Consider the following 23,328-nt stretch of genomic DNA (forward strand, 5'->3'; position numbering starts at 1 on the left):
ATCGATCTTATTTTGTACTTGTTTAGTGAAACTCCAGTCAGGGATAATTCCAGCTATCTTTTTTTGTTGTTGCTTTTAACACAAGAAAAAGTGATGCAATGGGCAAACTGAGTCTACTATAATTTAGGATCAGCATCCTTGGATGGCCTCAGCACCACCAGGAAACTCTTTCTATAGTCTTCACTATTGCCAGTCCTCAGTCTCCTCAAATTGCCTGCCCCATTCCTCACTCATTACTCTAAGAAAATAACTTGGTTTTCTATTTCAGAGAAAACAGCAGGCATCAGAAAGGACTCCTTTAGCTTCCCTACCTAACCCAGGCCCATTTGCTGCTGTTAGAGAAAAATGGCTGTTCCTCTATCTAAGGCTAATATTCCCTCATGCTATGCTTTGGATCCTATTCCTCCTGGTTTCTCAGGAAGCTTGCTTGATCCTCAAGTATCTCTTGAATATTTAATTTCATCCTCTTAACTGGAGTCTTCCAATTATCTTTTAAACATATTTAAGTCTTTACTTAAAAAAATAATAAGACGACGACTCTCCTTCCACTCCCATATATAGAGCTCTACCTCAAAGTGTTATCTGGTCCACAAACTGACATAAGATATATCACAAACTGACATGAGATTAAGTATGGAAATGGAGAGTGAGGATTGAGAAACATTTATAGAAATTTGACAGAATAAACTTATTCTGTTAAATACAATGATAAACTATTTAAACATATATATATATATATATATATTCCTTTTTTTTTTTTTTTTTTTTTTTTTGAGATGGAGTTTTGCTCTTGTTGCCCAGGCTGGACTGCAATGGCTCACTGCAATCTCCGCCTCCCAAGTTTAAGTGATTCTTCTGCCTCTGCCTCCCCAGTAGCTGCGATTACAGGCATGCACCACCATGTCCAGCTAATTTTGTATTTTTAGTAGATTTTAGTAGAGACGGGGTTTCTCCATGTTGGTCAGGCTGGTCTCAAACTCCCAACCTCAGGTGATCCACCTGCCCCAGCCTCCCAAAGTGCTGGGATTACAGGTGTAAGCCACTGTGCCCAGCCTAAACTTATTACTATTATTAGTATTTTCTGAGACAGAATCTCGCTCTGTCACCCAGGCTGGAGGGCAGTGGCGTGATCTCAGCTCACTGCAAGCTCCGCCTCCCAGGTTCACGCCATTCTCCTGCCTCAGTCGCCCAAGCAGCTGGGACTACAGGCGTTCGCCACCATGTCTGGCTAATTTTTTGTATTTTTAGTAGAGACGGGATTTCACCGTGTTAGCCAGGAGGGTCTCAATCTCCTCACCTCGTGATCCGCCCACCTTGGCTTCCCAAAGTGCTGGGATTACAGGCATGAGCCACCATGTCCAGCCCTAAACTTTTTATGTCATCTAAAATTTTAACTTTCTTTCTTTCTTTTTTTTTTTTTGAGAAAGGGGCTCACTCTATTGCCCAGGCTGGAGTGCAGTGGTGCAATCATAGCTCACTGCAGCCTTAACCTTCTGGGCACAAGCAATCCTCCCACGTCAGCCTCCTGAGTAGGTGGGACTACAGGCACATGCCACCACACCTGGATAATTTTTTGTAGAGCTGGGGTTTCACCATGATGCCCAGGCTGGTCTCAAACTCCTGAGCTCAAGCGATCCTCCCGCCTCAGCCTCCCAAAGTGCTGTGATTACAAGTGTGAGCCACAATGCCTGGCACTTAAATTTGCATTTTCTAATAATTTATTGTATTTATAAAATTATGAATTGAATTCATGATGAATTGGAAATTTGAAAAACCAAAGGTCTTCACCATAGATGGTTTGAGAAGCACTACTCTTGCTAATGTCCTCACTCTCTCCTCCAGAAACACTTCTTGAAGGTATACCTTGTTTTTTTTTTTTAACTACTACATATCCTGTTTAGTCCTCAACCCACTCCAATCTGAATTATGCTCCCATGACATGACAAGTTACCTCATTTGCTGAACCCCCAATCCATATGCTGAAGTCATAACCACCAGTACTATAAGATGTGACTGTATTTGCTAATTAAGATTAAATTAGATCACTAGGGTGGGTCCTAATGCAGTATGACCTGTATCCCTGTAAGAGAAAATTTGGACACGGAGACGGAGACTCAAGACACATGCACATGCAGAGGGACAAACGTATGAGGACACAGCAAGGCGGTGGCCATCTGCAAGCCAAGGAGAGCGGCCTCAGAAGAAACTAGACCTGCCAGTAATTAATCGTGGACTTCTAGTCTCCAGCACTCAAATAAATCTTAATTGTTTAAGCCACCCAATCTGTGTTATTTTGTTATGGCAGCCCTAGCAAACTAACACACCACGTCACTAAAGTCAACAAGATTATTTTTTAGTTCTCATCTTGGTCAATATTTCTTTCTTAGCAGTATTTGGCATTTTGACCATTCCCTCCCCTTCTTGAAGCATTCTCTTACTGTGGCTCCCAAAACACTGAAAACCTTACTGGTTTTCTTCCTTTTCACCTATTTCTTCTCTGTCCCCTTTGCAGGTTTACCCCTTCCTACTAGCTATTAAATAATAAGCTTGGTTGCAGGCCATCTTATTATTTTGATCTATGTAACATCCCTTACGTGACCTATTTCATATGCCCGGCTCATACATACATACCCAGCTCCCTACTTGACATCTCCACTTGGAAAACTACAGCCAGATTTATGATCCTTCCCACCCAAATTCTATTCTCTCTTAACATTCCCTTTCTTAATGTCAGATATTATCATCCATTGATTTTTCTAAGCCAAAAACCTAAGAGTTATCCCCTTCTATCATCACGCACCATATGTAATCTATTACCAAGTCCTTGTCAATTTTACCACTCCCATCCCTCTTCATTCATTCATTTTCTTCACTGCTATTGCCCAAGTCCAAATTACCCTCACAAACTACTGTGTTTCCTATTACACCTGTCCTCATATCTATCCTCGCTCCTCTCTAACCCATTCTCATCCACTGCAGCCATCTTTCTGAAATACAAATCTAATAATATTACCCTGCCTGAAACACTTCTACACCTTTCTGCTGCTCTTAGGATAAAATTAATAAACAGAGTCAGGCTCCTATGCAGAGTCAGTCCCCCATGGACTTTTCCAGTCACATGTCACGATCCTGTTTTCAGTGCTCCAAGCATTTTCATTTTTTTTTGTGGCATCAAAATCTGCCAAAGCAGCCATGCATGGGGACACTCACTAATCCTATTCCCACTAACTCTGTACGTCTTCACATATCAGCTTTATTACCAGTTTGTTAGGAAGAGCTTTTCTGATCTTCTTGATGCGGTTAAAAAAAAAAGAAAAGAAAAAATCCCACTATTATATGAGTCCACAGTACCAAGTAACTCTCCTCTCTTCATTCACACCATATATAGCTGTAATTCTACAGGTATCTGGGTGATTATTTGATCTCCCTTACTAGGTAAGGTCCACAAAAGGGCAAGAACTTACCCAATGCAGAGCAAAGAGCCTGAAACAGTGGATGATCAATAAAAATGTGTTGAATGGGAAGAATGACTATAGCCCTCTTATAAATCAATTCTTTTTCTTTTCCTTTTTTTTTTTTGAGATGGAGTTTCACTCTTTTTGCCCAGGCTAGAGTGCAATGGTGCGATCTCAGCTCACTGCAACCTCTGCTTCCCAGATTCAAGCAATTCTCCGGCCTCAGCCTCTCGAGTAGCTGAGATTAGAGACATGTGCCACCACGCCCAGCTAATTTTTTATTTTTAGTAGGGTTTCTCCATGTTGGTCAGGTTGGTCTCTAACTCCTGACCTCAGGTGATCCACCCCGCCTTGGCCTCCCAAAGTGCTGGGATTACAGGCGTAAGCCACTGTGCCGGGTATCAATTTTTAAAAGACAAAGACAGGCCGGATGCAATGGCTCACACCTATAATCCCAGCACTTCAGGAGGCTGAGGTGGGCAGATAACAAGGTCAGGAGTTTGAGACCAGCCTGACCAACATGGTGAAACCCCGTCTCTACTAAAAATAGAAAAATTAGACAGGCATGGTGGTGCGCACCTGTAACCCTAGCTACTCTGGAGGCTGAGGCAGAAGAATTGCTTGAACCCGGGAGGTGGAGGTTGTAGTGAGCCAAGATCGCACCACTGCACTCGTCTGGGTGACAAGACTCCATCTCAAAGGAAAAAAAAAAAGAAGACAAAATTAAAAGAGGTAAAATGGCAATTAAAAAATAACTAATAGGCCAGGAGTGGTGGCTCACACCTGTAATCCCAGCACTTCGGGAGGCCAAGGCAGGTAGAACACGAGGTCAGGAGTTCAAGACCAGCATGGCCAAGATGGTGAAACCCCATCTCTACTAAAAATACAAAAATTAGCTGGGCATGGTGGCAGGTGCCTGTAATCCCAGCTACTCGGGAGGCTGCGGCAGGAGAATCACTCAGACCCGGGTGGTGGAGGTTGCAGTGAGCCAAGATTGTGCCACTGCACTCCGGCCTGGGTGACAGAGTGAGTCTCAAAAACAAACAAACACGAAAACAAACCAATAAACAAATGCAGTGATCAAAGAAATGCAAATGTAAAATAAGACAGTGTTTCCACAACCATTAAACAGACAAAAATAATAATACCGAGGCTTTACAAACACAGGCATTCTCATAGGAAACTGACAGGGAGAATATAAATTGGTACTACTGGTTGGGCGTGGTGGCTCACGCCTGTAATCCCAGCACTTTGGGAGGCTAAGGCAGGCGGATCACTTGAGATCAAGAGTTTGAGACCAGCCAAGTCAACATGGAAACCCCGTCTCTACCAAAAATACAAAAAATTAGCCGGGTATGGTGGCAGGCACCTGTAATCCCAGCTACTTGGGAGGCTGAGGCAGGAGAACTGCTTGAACTTGGGATGCAGAGGTTACAGTGAGCTGAGATCATGCCACTGTATTCTAGCCTGGGCAACAGAGTGAAACTCCATCTCAAAAAAATAAAAAATAAAATAATAAATTGGTACTACCTTTCTAGACAGCAATATCTATGAAAAGCCTTAACGTTTTTTAAGTTTTCTAAAACTTACTTTTAGGAAATCATTAGGTATACACAAAGATCTAGCTATAAGGATAATTACTACAGTGCTGTGTATAATGGCAAATAAAAAAGGAAACAAAGCTGATGTCCAAAAATGGGAGATTAGTTAAATAAAGTATATGATACATCTTTATTGTTTGTTCGTTTGTTTTGAGACAGGGTCTAGCTCTGTTGCCCAGGCTGGAGTGCAGTGGCAGGATCACCCAGGCTTAGGCAATCCTCCCGCATCAGTCTCTCAGAGTATTGAGATTATAGGTGTGAGCCACTGCAGTCAGCAAATAAGTCTATTTTAACGTAGCTATTAAAATTATTCTGTAGAAAACTTAATAACAAGTAAAATTGTACATGGTATATTAAGTGAAAAAAGTAGGTTTTAGTATGATACCATTTTTTGCTTAAACAAGAATCAAAATATGCATAGATAAACCTATTCTGGTTTCCCATAGGAAAAAAGACTGGGAAACAAAATACAGCAAAATATTGTTATTAACAACAATGTTTTTATTTGCTTTCTAAATATTCTATGTTGATCATATTTTACTCTCATAATATAAAAAAAGTATAAAAAGAAAAAAGAGTAGTCTGAATGATAGGATTTGGAGGGAAAATAGATGTATTTCAGCTGCAGTATTACTAATCAAATAGATCTTAATGTAGACTGCTGCTTACCAGAATTATCTTTTAACTTTTAAATGTGAGGACCCCATCCTTAAATTCATTTTGGGATAACATTATAACATTATTTTAATTTGAGACTTTCATTTACTGGGATGCTTTTATAATTTCTAAGAAGAAAGATTTGATAGACTTCAGTATTTTCAAACTACACAGTAAAAGAAGAGATGAGACAATAAAATATTTGATTAATCACCTGGTTTCATGCTGGCATTAATAGGTCTGGCAGCTGCTGCAGCCATCTGCTCTCGTCGAGCATCTTGGTAACTCATTTTACTAATGAATTCAATTGCTGCTTCTATACTTCTGTTGTTAGTTTTCTGAAGAGCTTGTATAACCATATCCTGATATGAAGTTTAAAAAAAAAGAAACAAAATTTCAATCTTATAATAATGCAAGGGAAAGAACACTATGAGTTCCACTAGAGAATTCCATAATTATGAAGAACAGGGCCCCAAACCATGATATTAATGTTCTGTTTGTAGCTACTAAAAACCCCACAAAAATCTCAACGTAAACAGGCCAGACACAGTGGCTCAAGCCACTTGGGGAGGCCGAGTTGGGCAGATCACTTAAGACCAGAAGTTCGAGACCAGCCTGACCAACGTGGTGAAACGCAGTCTCTGCAAAAAAACACAAAAATTAGCCGGGTGTGCTGGCACATGCTTGTAATTCCAGCTACTCAGGAGGCCGAGACATGAGAATTGTTTGAGTTGTTTGAACCCGGGAGGTGGAGATTGCAGTGAGCTGAGATGACCACTCTATTCCAGCCTGGGCAACAGAGATGCTGTCTTGAAAAAAAAGAAAGAAAGAAAGAAAACAAAACCCTCTAATCTTCCAAATGTTTCTTTAGCATTTTCATCTTTAAGTAACATATTTCTATTTCCTCCTAGGATTAATGTATTTCTTAAAAGTGTTTTTAGGCCGGGCACGGTGGCTCAAGCCTGTAATCCCAGCACTTTGGGAGGCCGAGACGGGCGGATCACGAGGTCAGGAGATCGAGACCATCCTGGCTAACACGGTGAAACCCCGTCTCTACTAAAATATACAAAAAACTAGCCGGGCGAGGTGGCGGGCGCCTGTAGTCCCAGCTACTCGGGAGGCTGAGGCAGGATAATGGCGTGAACCCGGGAGGCGGAGCTTGCAGTGAGCTGAGATCCGGCCACTGCATTCCAGCCTGGGCGACAGAGCCAGACTCCGTCTCAAAAAAAAAAAAAAAAAAAGTGTTTTTAAATTTTTATTTTTTCAATATACCATTGTTGGCTTGAATTAGGATTAACAACTTCTTTGGGTGCAATCATAGCAACATGATTCTGATTATTTTTAATTTTTTTTTTTTTTTTTCTGAGATGGAGTTTCGCTCTTGTTGCCAACCTGGAGTGCAATGGTGCGATCTTGGCTCACTACAACCTCCACCTCCTGGGCTCAAGCGATTCTCCTGCCTCAGCCTCCCAAGTAGCTGGGATTACAGGCGCGCGCCACCGTGCCCGGTTTATTTTTTGTATTTTTAGTAGAGGCAGTGTTTCACAATGTTGGCAAGGCTGGTCTCAAACTCACCATGTTGGCCAGGCTGGTCTGACCTCAGGTGATCTGCCCACCTCAGCCTCCCAAAGTGCTGGGATTACAGGCGTGAGCCACCGCTCCCAGCCTTCTAATTCTTATATAAACAATCAGAGACTATCAGATTGTTAAAAAGGTAGTAATAAAAATATCAGAAACAACTCTTTTGGGCTTAGTGTGGTGGCTCACACCTGTAATCCCAGCACTCTGGGAGGCCGAGGTAGATAGATAACCTGAGGTCACGAGCTCCAGACCAGGCTGACTAACATGGTAAAACCCCGTCTCTACTAAAAATAGAAAATTGTCTGGGTGGTACATGTCTATAATCACAGCTATTTGGGAGGCTGAGGCAGGAGAACCCGGGAGGTGGAGGTTGCAGTGAGTACAAATCATGCCACTGCACTCCAGCCTGGGCAACAAGAGTAAAACTCCATCTCAAAAACAAAAACAAACAAACAAAACAAACAAAACACGACTTTTTATATGAGTATTTTATTAAGCACACTGCTATTGTGTATAGTAGTTCTGGCTCTTTTCCTCTCAGAGATTACGTTTTCAGAGAACCGTATTACAGGAATGCAAATATAAGACAAAAGAAGATACTTAGACTATATATGATTATGTGATGAAGACTTCAGGAGGCCATATAGTAAGATGAAAAAAACAGAGGATTTGGACTCAGACGGATGTGGGTTTGAGTTCCAGCAGCTCTGTAAAGTAGAGTGACACCTGGCAAGTTATTTCACATTTCAGAGGCTCAGTTTCTTTGCCTGTAATAGGCTCACAGGGTTGATGTGCGGTTTAAATAAGAAAACACATAAAGTACCAAGCACAGTGCCTGGAGCTAAAATGTTGGCTGCTCTCTTCCACTCTTTGTACTTTATGTTTCATGTAAACATAAATCACTCAGTATCATGCAGAAAGTATGCTGACATGCATTTTTCACGAGGGAGGCAACTACTTACTTGTCCTAGAGGATTCAGCATTTCAAATGACATTTTTAAATGAGAAATGGCTTAGTAAGACTAATGGGTGAACAGGCTACTGACAGATGATCCTCCTATGTGAAATGATAAGAGAAGAATGTGAAACCAACCAAAGAAAGGATGTGGTAAGAACTTATTGACTACCCAAGGTCATTTCTCCTTTTCTTGGAAAAAGTTACTGATTTTGTTGGAAGCAGCAAGGGTTGCTATAAAAATTTTGCCATGCCTGCCTGATCTAGGTACTGGCCTTCCTCGACCTCGTTTCCTAGGCAACAGATATGACACCTGTGCTAGATCATGCTGCCAAGAAGTAAAATTCAAAACATTCATAAGAGTCCCAGGCTCTGAAATCTTTAAGACGTTGAGCTAATTGTAATTATATAAACTGAATCACTATCTTACTAAAAGCATTATTATTTAGATTTTTGTTAAAACCAAGTATGTGCAAATGTAAAATAATAGAAATCACCCAGGTTAAAATTAATCAGGGAGTGTTCAATTTTAAAACTGGTTAAGTCAAGTGAACTCTACATGTATTTATGCTATTATTACACAGCAGTAACACCTCTGTTGGTAAGAAAATTATCACCCACTACCCTTTTCCAATATTGTGGGAATCATTTTTCTTTTTCTTTTTTTTTTAGACGGAGCCTTGCTCTTGCCCGGGGTTGGAGTGCAGTGGCGTGATCTCAGGTCACTGCAATCTCCGCCTCCCGGGTTCAAGCTCCTGCTTCAGCCTCCAGAGAAGCTACCATTTACAGGAGCCCACCACCATGCCTGGCTAATTTATATTTTTTTAGCTAATATAAAAGGTTTTGCCTTGTTGGCCAGGTTGGTCTCGAACTCCTGACCTCAAGTGATCTACCCACCTGAAGTGCTGGGATTACAGGTGTGAGCCACCACGCCTGGCCCATATTCTTGTTAAATGCACTAGAATTTCAGCCTTGTGATTTTGGTGATTACTATGCTAACCTTTATATTTTAATATTTATTGCTATGTTTTAAAATATTTTTTACATCTATAGAAACATCAAGCATTCATTAAGTGGAGGTGTTAGTGCCAGTGTGAAAAAAAGCATGCTCAAATCAGTAACTCTGGAATGGGAGTCTTTTTTTTTTTTCCACTAGGGACAGGGTCTTGCTCTGTTGCCCAGGCTGCAGTGCAGTGGTGCAACCAACCATAACTCATTGTAGTCCCAATCTCCTGGGTTTGAGTGATTCTCCCACCTCAGCCTCCTAAGTAGTTGGGGACTACAAGCACATGCCACCATATCTGGCTATTTTTAATTTTTAATTTTTTTGTAGAGACAGGGTCTCGCTATGTTGCCCAGGCTGGACTTGAACTCCTGGCCTCAGGCAATCCTCCTGGCTTTGGCATCCCAGAGCACCAGAATTACAAGTGTGAACCATCACACCCAGCCAGAAGTTTTTTTTTGGTTTGGTTTTGTTTTTAAAGGCAGAGTCTTGCTGTATTGCCCAGGCTGGAGTGAGATCACTGCAACCTCTGCCTCCCAGGTTCAAGTGATGATTCCCCTACCTCAGCCATCCAAGTAGCTGGGACCACAGGAATGCACCACCAGGCACAGCTAATGTTTTTTTTGTATTTTTTGTAGACTTGGGGTTTCACCATGTTGGCCAGGCTGGTCTCGAATGCCTGGCCTCAAGTGATTCACACACCTTGGCCTCCCAAAGTGCTAGGATACAGGTGTGAGCCACCATGCCTGGCCGGAAGTCTTATGTGATAAGAAAATATGACCACATAATTATGCTTTTGTTTTTCATGCTTATAAGCAAAAATATACCCCAGTGAGTGTATTACGAGCTCCAAGAATGCATCAATCCTGTTTAACATTTATTCCTGTGAGAAAATCAATGTTGAAATATTTGAGCTTTTAATTGTACAGGGTCACCAGAAACATATTCTCAAAAAAAGGCACTATCTTGAACTTGGCCTAGCCAATAAAAGGAGTAGGTTAGGGTTTCTGAAATGATAAAAAGAATAAAGTGAAAACTAGATAATAATTTTGAAATACCAAGTTAGGATCTTGAACAAGATAAACTCTACAATATAATGGGATGCTACCAGAATGAGTGATTCAAGGAAGTAGAAGTAGACTGCCAGATTCTTTATATCACCGTTGGTATAAATAACAACATACTTCCGCAGTGTCTGGGAAGTGAGGAACACTTCTGCCCAGCTGCTTCACAGTGTGGGAAGTGAGGAGTCCTCTATCCGGCTGCCCCACTGTCTGGGAAGTGAGGAGCGCCTCTGTCCGGCCGATCTGCAACCCTCCAAGTGTGAAGGGACAGCCTTGTGTGTGATCTTTCTGCCCTTCCCACGTTTGCATTTTTGACATTAAAGTTTACTTTTTAATTAAAATATAAAATAAAATAAAGAAAAAATACCATACTTCATTATTTGGACAAATGAGCTATGATGAATGTCTAAATACTTTCAGTAAAGCAATCTTGTGACAGTTTGAAATGTGTAATTACAATAAAGCTATCATTTGTGTAGTAGCATTTCAATGAAAAAAAAGCACAAACATATCTTTGTAATACAAACCAGTTATTGTTATTATTACCAATAATGAATAGAGCAATGTCAATGCCTTAGATTTCTTAAAACTGTCTTTATTAGAAAGAACTTTTAATTACCTTAAAGGTATAGCCCATGTCTGGTATGATTCACTATCCTGACTGATGGGTGGGGTGCACACACAGTAAGAGCTCCATAAATAAGTATTACTGGGTGACTTATCTGACATAACACATTACCACTCGGGGCTTTTATAGCTATGTGATTTCATAACTTCTCTTTGCTTAGCAATATGTAAAAGGAAAGAGTAAGATCAATAATTATTCTTTGCCTTTTGGCTAAGGGATTAGGAAGAAAGTGCTTGGGACAATCTCCACTCAAGCCATTTCTTTAATCCTCCAAATACTAACCAGAAAAACATTATCCCAGGTCCTTCCCTCTTCCTCCTCTCTCTATTTCCTGGTCCAAATCCAGTATTTTTAGAACACTTAAGTAGAAAAATGATAGAAAATAATATTAATCAAAAAAGTAAACAGAATGTGCCAGAATTTTTTTTTCTTGGCTGGGTATGGAGGCTCACGCCTGTAATCCCAGCACTTTGAAAGGCCGAGGCGGGTGGATCATAAGGTCAGGAGTTCGAGACCAGCCTGGCTAATATGGTGAAACCCCATCTCTACTAAAAATACAAAAATTAGCCGGGCGTGGTGGCGGGCGCCTGTAGTCCCAGCTACCCGGGAGGCTGAGGCAGGAGAATCGCTTGAACCTGGGAGGCAGAGGTTGCAGCAAGCCGAGATCGCGCCACTGCACTCCAGCATGAGCAAGGCTCAGTCTCAAAAAAAATAAAAAATAAAAAATAAAAATTTTTTTCCTTCTAGTTTAGTTGTAAATCTCCCTTTTCAAATCCTTTACTATAATGCATACTTAGGTTCTCATTTTTCAAACTAAAAAGAGATATTTATGGAAATTCAGTCACCAAAAAAACACAAAAAAACAAACAGTGAAGGAATTTTAAGGGTCGTTACCTTTATACAGTGAAGCTAAATATAATTTTCAGCTTCTTCTTTACACTTTTAAATTGTTAACAGAGAATAGGTAATATTTTTGCAATCAGAAAAAAATTACTATAATTTTGAAAAACGTAATTAACTCTTTTTTTGAGATAGAGTTTCCCTCTTGTTGCCCAGGCTGGAGTGCAATGGCACGATCTCGGCTCACTGCAACCTCTGCCTCCTGGGTTCAAGTGATTATCCTGCCTCAGCTTCCCAAGTAGCTAGGATTACAGACATGCACCACCATGCCCAGCTAATTTTGTATTTCTAGTAGAGACAGAGTTTCACCATGTTGGTCAGGCTGGTCTAGAACTCCTGACCTCAGGTGATCCATCCACCTCAGCCTCCCAAAGGGCTGGGATTACAGGCGTGAGCCACCATGCCCGGCCTAACTTTCGATTATTCACATTTAGTTACATTTTACATTGCCAATATGTATCTGAAATGACTCCTGACACCTAAAATATTCATGTTTACAAGGTATGTTATCATAAGAAGCAAATTTTATTAATAATCTAAATGAAAGGGTTAAATATATGGGTTATGAAAAAACTTCAAAATGAATTCCGAAGAGAAATATTAAAGACTTGGCATAGTTAGCTGGAAGTGAAATTTTGTCAGTTTTTGTGAATTTAAGATTTGGGCCTGAGAACACAACTGCTTACACAAACTCATAACTATAATTCTTTCTCCCTACTATGAAGTTAAATTTCATATCCTTGGAAATATCATTTCCCCAACAGCCACTTAGTTCACCAAGCTTGTATTTCACACAAACAGATGTCCTTCCCCTACCCTCACCTGTGGCTTTCTTCAACTGCACTTCCATTCTGACTTCATGACCTGGCCTTTTAAATTCCAGAAACTCCAGAATTTAGTGATACATATCACAGAAGAAACTAAAGAAATAACAATTATTTTGTTATAGTAATTAATGGAATTATAAACATAACATTCTTTGCTGATAGAATACATAAATGTGTATACACAGTTCAATTCTCCTAAAGGAAATATTCTGGCATGTTATCACCCAAAAAGTGTTATGTAGCATAAGGTAAGAAGAATTCTTTCTTTTGTCTTTAAACATTCTTACCTCATCAAATCCAGCAGCTTGCAAGTCTTGAAGCATCTGTGGATTAACTTCTGAAGTACTACGAGAAGAATTTGTTTCATTTGCAAATGGAAGCAGAGAGTTTCGAATTTCCTGCAAAGCTTTATGGTGCGTCCCAAATTTGGGTGGATTTCTGACTTGTCGAGGATCTTCAGTTGATATTTTATTCATGTTATGTTCAGCCTTAGCAGCATCAGATGGTTTAGATAAATTCCTAAGGGATTCCCGAATTTCTTGCAACATTTGCCGGCTACTGCCAGTATAGTTACTGGCAGGAAAGGTCTTAGGCCTCATTTGTCTATATCCTTCTGGCTTTTCACTCCTCTTCATGAAAACATCTATATATGTAGCCCACACGAAGGACTTCTTTATTTGATAGATCCAGAGCTTTCTTCTAAGCAAAAGTGAAAATAATCCTTCAAGGAAGTCCCCAGAACTGTTAAAATTCTTTACAATATAAATAATTAACTCTATAAAAGAAAGAAAGAAAGGAAAGCTATAAGGTGGTTAATAAAGCAGTACCATGTATTAGAGGAAAAGTCCATTGATACAGGGGTTGAGAGATTCAGGTTATAGTTCTGACTCCATTAAGGATTACTCCGGGTTCAGGACAAGCTACTTAATCTCTCCATGCCTATTTCCTAGCCTATAACCTAGATTTACCTCAAGTAGTAGCTATGATGATTAAAAAAAAAAAAAAAAAAAGTTCTTTAGTAAGCATAACAAGCATATATACAAATACTAGGGATTATTAAGTGAACAATAAAACAGGTAACCTCTCATTAACAACTTTACCTAGTGGATCAAATTTTAAATTTTACAAATCAGACTTCAATATTTCTTTAGAAGGGTATTGTTGCTTTAACTTTTCTTTTTTGAGACGGAGTCTCACTCTGTCACCCAGAGTGCAGTGCAGTGGCGTGATCTTGGCTCACTGCAAATTCTGCCTCAGCCTCCCCAATAGCTGGGATTACAGGCACCCGTCACTACGCCCAGCTAACTTTTTAAAAAATTTTGGGAGGCCGAGACGGGTGGATCACGAGGTCAGAAGATCGAGACCATCCTGGCTAACACAGTGAAACCCCATCTCTAATAAAACTACAAAAAAAAAAAAAAATAGCCGGGCGAGGTGGCGGGCGCCTGTAGTCCCAGCTACTCGGGAGGCTGAGGCAGGAGAATGGCATGAACCTGGGAGGCGGAGCTTGCAGTGAGCTGAGATCCGGCCACTGCACTCCAGCCTGGGTGACAGAGCAAGACTCCGTCTCAAAAAAAAAAAAAAAAAAAAAAAAAAAAAAAATTTTTTACTAGAGATGGGGTTTCGCCATGTTGGCCAGGCTGTTCTTGAATTCCTAACCTCACGATCTGCCCGCCTCAGCCTCCCAAAGTGCTGGGATTACAGGAGTGAGCCATCGCACGCCCAGCCTTTTTTTCTTTTTTGAGACAGACTCTTGCCCTATCATCTAGGCTGGAGTGCAGGAGTGCAGTGGTACAACCTTGGCTCACAGCAACCTCCGCCTCTCAGGTTCAAGTGATTCTCATGACTCGGCATCCCAAGTAGCTGTGATTACAGGTGTCTGCCACCATGCCTAGCTAATTTTTATATTGTTTAATAGAGATGGGGATTTCACTGTGTTGGCCAGGCTGGTCTCGAACTCCTAGCCTCAAGTGATTCTCCTGCCTTGGCCTCCCAAAGTGCTGGGATTACAGGCTTGAGCCACTGCACTCCTCTGCTTTAAAAGGATTTTTAAAGCACTATTCCAGAAGGTCCCTTTATGCTTTAAGAACAGATGCCTGAGTTTATTTTCCAAGCTATGAACTGGGACTCTGATATGGTTTGGATCTGTGTCCCCACCAAATCTCACGTCAAACTTTAGTCTCCACTGCTGAAGGTGGGGTCTGGCAGGAGGTGGTTGGATCTTGTGGATGAATCTCATAAACGGCTTAGCTGGATTTACAGTACTCCTGTGAGTACTAGAAAAGCACAGCACTTGTAATGGAAAGCAACAACAAAAAATGAGATTGAAGTACTTGTTCAGGGGCCGGGCATGGTGGCCCAGGCCTATAATCACAGCACTTGGGAGGCCAAGGAGGTAAGACTGCTTGAGTGCAGGTGTTTGAAAGCAGTCTGGACAACATAGGGAGACCGTATCTATATTTAAAAAAAAAAAAAAAAATTACTTGTTCTGTTAATTAGTAGCAATGTGGACTTGGGCATTTAATTCTCTGAAACTGACTCCTGAGACATAAAGTGGTTATCAACATCTACCTTATAAATTGAACTAGGATTAAGAGGAACAATGCCACACAAGTAAAGGAATACACACACAAGTATGTGAAGATGTAGGCTGTTCCTCGCAACATCATTTACAACAGCAAAAGTTGATACCAGTCTAGATGTTCATCAGTGGAGGATTGCTTAAGTAATTCATAGTACGTTTATATAATATACATCTAAGTCAAAAATAATGATGTAGTTCTTTTTTTCACTCTTATTCCCCAGGCTGGAGTGCAATGGCGCCATCTTGGCTCACTGCAACCTCCGCCTTCCAGGTTCAAGCGATTCTCCTGCCTCAGCCTCCAGAATAGCTAGGATTACAGGCATGTGCCACCACGCCAGGCTAATTTTGTATTTTAAGTAGATACAGGATTTATCCATGTTGGTCAGGCTGGTCTCAGACTCCCGACCTCAGGTGATCTGTCCACTTCAGCCTCCCAAAGTGCTGGGATTACAGGTGTGAGTCACTGTGGTCGGCAGAATGATGTAGTTCTACATAATACACAGACATAAACAGATACCCAAATGTATGCTAAGCAAAAAAAGAAAATTCACCATACTGTATATAAAACTAACCTATTTTCTGTTTTAAAATTAGATTACAATGTATTGCTGTGTAAATACACTAAAAAACACTGTAAGTGGGTAAACTGAGGGTTTTTTTTTTTTTTTTTTTTTGAGACAGGGTCTCATTCTATTGCCCAGGCTGGAGTACAGTGGTGTGATCACAGCTCACTGCAGCTTCAACCTCTTGTGCTCATGTGATCCTCCTGCCTAAGCCTCCCGAGTAGCCGGGAATGCAGGCACATGCCACCCTGCCCAGCTAACTTGTTAATTTTTTGTAAAACAAAGTCTCCCTATGTTGCTCAGGCTGGTCTTGAACTCCTGGGTTCAAGTGTTCAGGTAAGCCTCCTGCCTCAGCCTCCCAAAATGGTGGGATTATAGGCATGAGCCACCCCACCTAGCCTGAGTGAACTTTATAGTATATAAACTATATGTTAATAGAGCTGTTAAAAATACACCCATTTTTAATTTTTTAAAATTTATATTTATAGAAATTAATTATATACAGCCTCAGTTTACCTTTACACACACACATACATATTTGCAGCAGGTCTGAGACAGGACAAAGCCCTGCAGCAGCCACTAGAGGTAGTTTCCTGATGACTTCACCTCATAAATCAGTACTCTCATGGCACAATTGCTAAATTAGCTATGAATCAATCAAACTCTATGACAAGCAGCTCATATTTCTCCACTTTGAAAAAAAAAAAAAAGATGAACCTTTTCATTGTCTGAAAATTACACATATGCTATCTATAACATAATAATACATGAATAATATAATTATTTTGTAAATGAAATTAGGATGGACATACCATATGCTTTTTATGAAGGAAGCTGGTTCCTAAAGCATTTTCTTTTCTAGGCTTTCCCAAAATATTAATTTAATAGCTTACTAATGAGTTTTTCTAAGCTTAACATTTAGCTCACCAGTCTAAAGTTTGCAGAATTCGCCTCTGGCCCTTTCTAAAAGTGAAGGTACTTTCTACATTAGGTCTTCTGAAATCTACCATTTCTCAAGGATTAACACTGCTGCGGAATCTCACAGGTCAGTTCTTTTAGTATCTGGGTTGCAATTCATTTATAGAATGTAGGTATTCTTTTAATATCTCACTTATTTTGAGTTTCAACTGGAAGTTAATCATCACTTTACTATTATTGTTATTTTACCATTTCCAAGATCATTCTGAGAGAGACAGAGAGAGAGAGAAAAAAAAAAAAAAAGAAACATAGTTTTGCTTCTGTCAAAATACTTGCTTCCATTTCCCTATAATGGGACCTGGTCACCAGTAGGTAGTGCAAAAATATTTGAACTTACAAATGCAGGTAACTTGCCTCTTCTTTCTGCTGTTAAAAAAATACAGTATGCATCCTTATTGAAAAATTCAAGTGTTTATATAAATATATACAGTAGAAAAAAGTAGAAGTCCCTCATAATTCACCTTCCTCAAGAGTGAGAATCACTGTAGTGTGCTGAATAATGGCCTCTTAAAAGATTCCTGAGATGGGCGTGGTGGCTCACGTCTGTAATTCCAGCACTTTGGGAGGCCGAGGCAGGGTGGATCACCTGAGGTCAGGAGTTCGAGACCAGCCTGACTAACATGGAGAAACCCCGTCTCTACTAAAAATACAAAATTAGCCAGGTGTGGTGGCACATGCCTGTAATCTCAGCTACTTGGGAGGCTGAGGCAGGAGAATCGCTTGAACCTAGGAGGCGGAGGTTGCGGTGAGCCGAGATGGTGCCATTGCACTCCAGCCTGGGCAATAAAAACGAAACTCCATCTCCAAAAAAAAAAAAAAAAAAAAAAAAAAAAAAGGTTTTCCTGGCTTACACCTGTAATCCCAACACTTTGGGAGGCTAAAGTGGAAGGATCACTTGAGTTCAGGAGTTCAAGACCAGCCTGGGTGGGCAACACAGCAAAATCCCGTTTCCACAAATACTACAAAAAATGAGCCAAGTGTGGCAGTGTGCGTGGCTGCAGTCCCAGCTGCTCAGGAGACTGAAGTAGGAGGATGGATCACTTGAGCCCGGGAGGTGGAGGCTGCAGTAAGCCATGACTGTACCACGGCACTCCAGCCTAGGAGACAGAGTGAGACCCTGTCTTAAAAAAAAAAAAAAAACCAACAGATATTCCCCCTCCTAATCTTCTCTGGAACTTGTAAATGTTATCTTATTTGGAAAAAGGGATGTTGCAGATGTGATTAAGGATTGTGAGATTAAGCTATTGTCATGGATTAACAGGGTAAATCCCACATGCAATTACAAGTGTCCTTTTGAGAGGCAGAAGGAGGTTTGATTCACACAGAAAAAGGGAGGCAATGTGATGATGAAGTCAGAAGCCAAGGATGTAAGCAGCCAACAGAAGCTGAAAGTGGTAAGGGATAGCTTCTCTCTTAGAGCCTCTGGAGGAAAACTGGCCTTGCTAATGCCTTGATTTTAGACTTCTGGCCTCCAGAACTGTAAGAGGATAAATTTATGTTGTTTTAAGCCATCAGGTTTAGAGTGATTTGTTACATAGGACACAGGAAACCAATAATAATCACTATTAATACTGAATATTCTAACATATACTACTATTAACAAAAATGGGATCATAATACACAAAATTGGACATCTCTCTCTCTTTTTTTTTTTTTTTTTTTGAAGACAGAGCCTTGCTCTGTCACCCAGGCTAGAGTGCAGTGGGGCAATCTTGGCTCACTGCAACCTCTGCCTCCCTGATTCAAGCAATTCTCCTGCCTCAGCCTCCTGAGTAGCTGGGATCACAGGCACACACCACCATGCCCGGCTAATTTTTGTATTTTTAGTAGAGATGGAGTTTCATCATGTAGGTCAGGCTGGTCTCGAACTCCTGACCTCGTGATCCACCCGCCTCGGCCTCCCAAAGTGCTGGGATTACAGGTGTGAGCCACTGCGCCTGGCTGGACATCTCATTCTTTTACATAATCATGGGGAATTATGAGAAGACAATGGGGGCCTGGGGGTTTACGCCTGTAATCCCAATACTTTGGGAGGCCCAGGTGGAAGGATCACTTGAGGTAAGGAGTTCAAGACAAGAACTCCCCCCATAACATTTCATGAGATTCACATTCCATGGAGTATACATTAGAAAACGCTGGACCAGAAAGATTCATTCTCTAGTCCTATACTCTGATGTAACTCCTAACATTGACTGCACAAAGGTCAGAGAAAGGACTGAGTTCTGGTATATGTGTGACAAAGTGTTTTAGGTTTAAATAACTGAAAACTAACTTTAAGCATATTTCTATCATCTACATGTTGAAAATACCTGTGGATAAAATAAATAATGTCTGGAATTTATTTCAAAATAATTTGGTTGTGTGCTGAAGGGGTTGGGGATATAAATGAGACAAAAGTTGTCATTTGTTGAAAACTGTTGTAGCTGAGTAATGGGTATATGAGGGTTCACTGTACTAGTCTCTTTCTTCTTCTTATTTTGTAGAGACAGGGGCTCACCATGTTGCCCAGGCTGGTCTTGAACTCCTGGCATCAAGCAATCCTACTCCCTTGACCTTTCTCTCTACTTTTTTGTATTCTTGAAGTTTTCCAAAATAGAGAGCTAAAAAAGAAAAAAAAAAGGAAAGGAAATGACTGGATCCCAGAATGGTTCTGCTACAAATTCTTATTTAAATATATGCAATAAAAACACACAGGATTTACTTTAAAGAAACTATTATTTCCATCAAACAATATCACTTCATTTATCAGGGGAAATAACAGAAGCATTATATTTGAATATTCATTTCAAGTTTAATTGTACGAGACCAGCCTGGTCAATATGGTGAAACCCCGTCCCTACTAAAAATACAAAAATTAGCCGGGCATGGTGGCAGGCACCTGTAGTCCCAGCTACTCGGAAGGCTGAGGCAGGAGAATCGCTTGAACCACAGAGGCAGAGGTTGCAGTGAGCCGAGACTGCACCACTGCACTCCAGCCTGGGCGACAGAGTGAGACTCAGTCTCAAAAAAAAAAAAATTTCGATTGTAAGATAATCTACATCTTCTGATTTCAAAAACGCTGAAATGCAGGAATCGTGTATGTCTTTAGCCAATTGCTTTTGGTAAATATATTGTGGCAGAGACTATATTCACATACAGTACTCAACTCCATTTCCCAGATTCTGCCAAAGCTGGATGAACAGATGTAACATACCTCAATTCTGGACTGAGGCAGTTAAAAATCACTTTGCTTCAGTTTTCCTGCTTTAATGACAATGTAGGTTACACTTTGAGATGGTGGCTTGACAATATGGAAGGAAGGTGGGTCCCTAAGCCACTGGACAGAGAGCCCTACTGACTCCCACTGAACTCTGAGCAAGAGAAACATTTTTGTTGTATTAAGCCATTGATATTTGGGGATTTGTTACCATAAAACTGTCTAATAATATTGTGAAAATAGACAAAGACTGCCCAAATGGAAACAAGCAGAGGCTATTTAATCAGATCTTACTATACAGGTAGGGAGTCAGCCACTGTCAACTTTGCTTGGCAAAGATTCAAAGGCAAGCAGGGGAGTGGGAAATCTTCATGCTAAAAAAGGGGGGAAGACTTCAGGTATGCTCTGATTGTAAGTTGTTGACATGGGAAACTGGAGGTGGGAGAACTGGTGTAAACCAAAAATAAAATTCTAAGTCCCTCAACCTTCTGAATGAACCCCTCCTCTCAGCCAAGAGCATTTGAAAGTTAACCTGAAAAACTAGTTCCAGCCATGATGGAAAGCGGGGTTTGGCCACGCCTCATTATTCCCTCCTCCCTTTTGGAATTCAGGCAAAGCTGGACTAGCATTAACATTAAAACAAATCTTAAGACTGACAAAACAGACTCTCTGTAGCAATAAGATACCCAATTCCAGCCTGACTCTAGCATAGTATCACATGACAGATGGCAGGCCCTAAAAGAAATCCAAGTATTTGACCCTAAATTATGTTTCTTTTGCCATATCTTCAAACAGTACTGCAAAGCTGTCTCTTGTGGGGAAAATCTACATTCTGAAGATAATTCCCTTCCTTTCTCAGGCCTTTTGCCTGATCCCGGAGAGAATCAACCCTGATAAGAAACATTTACAATGTATTCTCTCTAAAGCCTGCCACCTGGAGGCTTCCTTTACATAATGGGAACCTTGGTCTCCACAACCCCTTACCTTAACTCAGACATTCCTTCCTATTGATTCTATCTACATAATGGGAACGCTGGGCTCCATAATTCCTTACCTTTTTTTTTTTTTTTTTTTTTTTTTTTCAGATGGAGTCTCACTCTGTTGCCCAGGCTGGAATGCAGTGGCTTGATCTTGGCTCACCACAATCTCCGCCTCCCAGGTTCAAGTGAGTCTCCTGCCTCAGCCTCCTGAGTAGCTGGGATCATAGGCGCACACTACCATGCCTAGCTAATTTTTGTATCTTTAGTAGAGATAGGTTTCACTATGTTGGTCAGGCTGGTCTTGAACTCCTGACTTCGTGATCCACCTGCCTTGGCCTCCCAAAGTGTTGGGATTACAGGCGTGAGCCACTGTGCCTGGCCACAACTGCTTATCTTAACCTAGATACTCCCTTCTATTGATTCTAGGTCTTTAGATAGTAACAACTCTTTCAACCAACTGCCAATCAGAAAATCTGCGAATCTACCTATGACCTGGAAGCCATCTGCTTCAAGTTGTCTTCCTTTCTGGACCTAACCAATGTACATCTTACATATACTGATTGATGTCTTACGTCTCCCTAAAATGTATAAAACCAAGATGTAGTCTGATCACCTTGGGCACATGTTCTCAGGAGCTCCTGAGGGCTGTGTCATGGGGCAATGGCCACTCATATTTGGCTTAGAATAGATCTCTTAAAATATTTTACAGAGTTTGACTCTTCGTCGACACTGGAAGCGGGGTGTCCTATGTGGTTGGTTTGGGAAGCATATTTGGCTTTCTCTGAGTCGTCCCAAATTGGAAGTAGGCACAAAAATTAGGGAAGCTGGTAATTACTGACCAAGTCCTGACTGTTTGGGCCTACTGCTACATAGGTCATGGGTCAGAGTTCTAGTTTCATACATGATCTGGCCATTGTCCATCTGTATATTCAGTGTTTCATTATCCTAATACAGCAAACTGGTACCTGGAAGTCAGGTGCTGCTACAATGAAAACCTATGCAGTCCTACCTTAGTGATACTGCCTTAGTGGTCAGGCTGAGGGCTGAGAGGAAACAGATACCAGAGGCCGGAAAGATGGAGGATCATGTTTCATAGTGGCAAAATATCTGGTAAAGCTGTTGCCTATAATAACTTTTCATACAACTACAAGGTCAGTGAGCATACAAAGAGGCTACTGATCTTGTAGTCTTATAAAAGAGTTTGGTAAAGAGGATTTTGGAACTGAGTATTAGCTGCTATTAGATATTTGGCAAGTATTATAAGTAAATGATGAGTTCAAGAAGGAAGTAGCAGATTTGAAAGCAAAAACAGAAGAGAATAGAAAAAGTTCAGAAATTTAAAGCCTTGAAGGACTGGAAAAGCAGTTTGCACCTAGACCCCTAGAGGCAGGATTAAAAGACTGAGCACAGATGCCTATTGAAACTCGTTAGCTAACTAGTGCTTCTGTGGTTAAGACCATATTAAAGATGTAGCCCTCCTGTCAAACCTAATAGCCTCAAATAACCAAATGAGAGGAGGAGGAATAGACACTCTTAAATCTTTGGATGAGTTTACCAATACATGCAAACTTCGGTTGTGGTTACTGACACATAGAATTGATGGAAACCAAACAGATTGGAAGAGGTTTACTAACTTAAAGAAACTGTTTTGTTAAAAAAAAAATATTTTTTGTCCGGGCGCGGTGCCTCACATCTCTAATTCCAGCACTCTGGGAGGCCGAGGCGGGTGGATCACGAGGTCAGGAGTTCGAGACCAGCCTGGCCAATATGGTGAAACCTCGTCTCTACTAAAAAATACAAAAATTAGCTGGGCATGGTGGTGCGTGCCTGTAGTTCCAGCTATTCAGGAGGCTGAGGCAGAAGAATCACTTGAAACTGGGAGGCGGAGGTTGCAGTGAGCCGAGATTGTGCCACTGCACTCCAGCCTGGGTGACAAGGCGAGACTCCGTCTCAAAAAACAGAGAGAATTTTTTTTTTTCTTAAATCATCCTTAAGTTCATACTAAAAAACTCTTTTTGTCTGTTCAAAATTTAACACTTTTGGGCCCCCAACTTCTATGAGCAATAAGCTAGCTGAGAAAGATCTGTATGTTCCAAAGGGAAGGTACAACACAAACTTCACAGGTGGCCTAGGATGATAATTAAAACAATGGATGAGAGAGTTCCTTCCAAATAAATCAAGGTCCAATCTCCCCTACTTCCACGGCTGGTTGCTTACACAGAATCTGACTAGGAGATTTCAGATTATAGATCAGCATTTGCTGCTTATCTTCCATTATTCTCTTTTTCTAGGAAGAGTGCTTACTGTGGCCCTTGTGTACTGCGGTGAGTGAGTGAGAGGAAGAGAAAAGGAAGGG

General features: G+C 40.9%; 1 protein-coding gene across 7 annotated transcripts in view; it reads right to left on the reverse strand.

Moving 5' to 3' along the window:
* LATS1 (large tumor suppressor kinase 1) overlaps positions 1-23,328 on the reverse strand; it is a 60,516-nt gene that overhangs the window by 28,564 nt on the left and 8,624 nt on the right. For 2 of the 7 annotated variants that reach the window (XM_073022566.1, XM_008006684.3), the window contains exons 2-3: positions 12,959-13,446; positions 5,928-6,075 (exon numbers count right to left, since the gene is read on the reverse strand). The exons of 1 other annotated variant lie outside the window; for it this stretch is intronic. In XM_073022566.1, the coding sequence (XP_072878667.1) occupies positions 5,928-6,075; positions 12,959-13,446 (636 nt within the window). Of the gene's footprint in view, positions 1-5,927; positions 6,076-12,666; positions 12,752-12,958; positions 13,447-19,293; positions 19,397-23,328 lie in introns of those variants that run through there. 4 more of the 7 variants (XM_038002272.2, XM_038002275.2, XM_038002273.2 and 1 more) reach the window with 4 other exon arrangements.

The sequence above is a fragment of the Chlorocebus sabaeus genome, chromosome 13, assembly GCF_047675955.1.
Source record: "Chlorocebus sabaeus isolate Y175 chromosome 13, mChlSab1.0.hap1, whole genome shotgun sequence".
Taxonomy (NCBI): domain Eukaryota; kingdom Metazoa; phylum Chordata; class Mammalia; order Primates; family Cercopithecidae; genus Chlorocebus; species Chlorocebus sabaeus.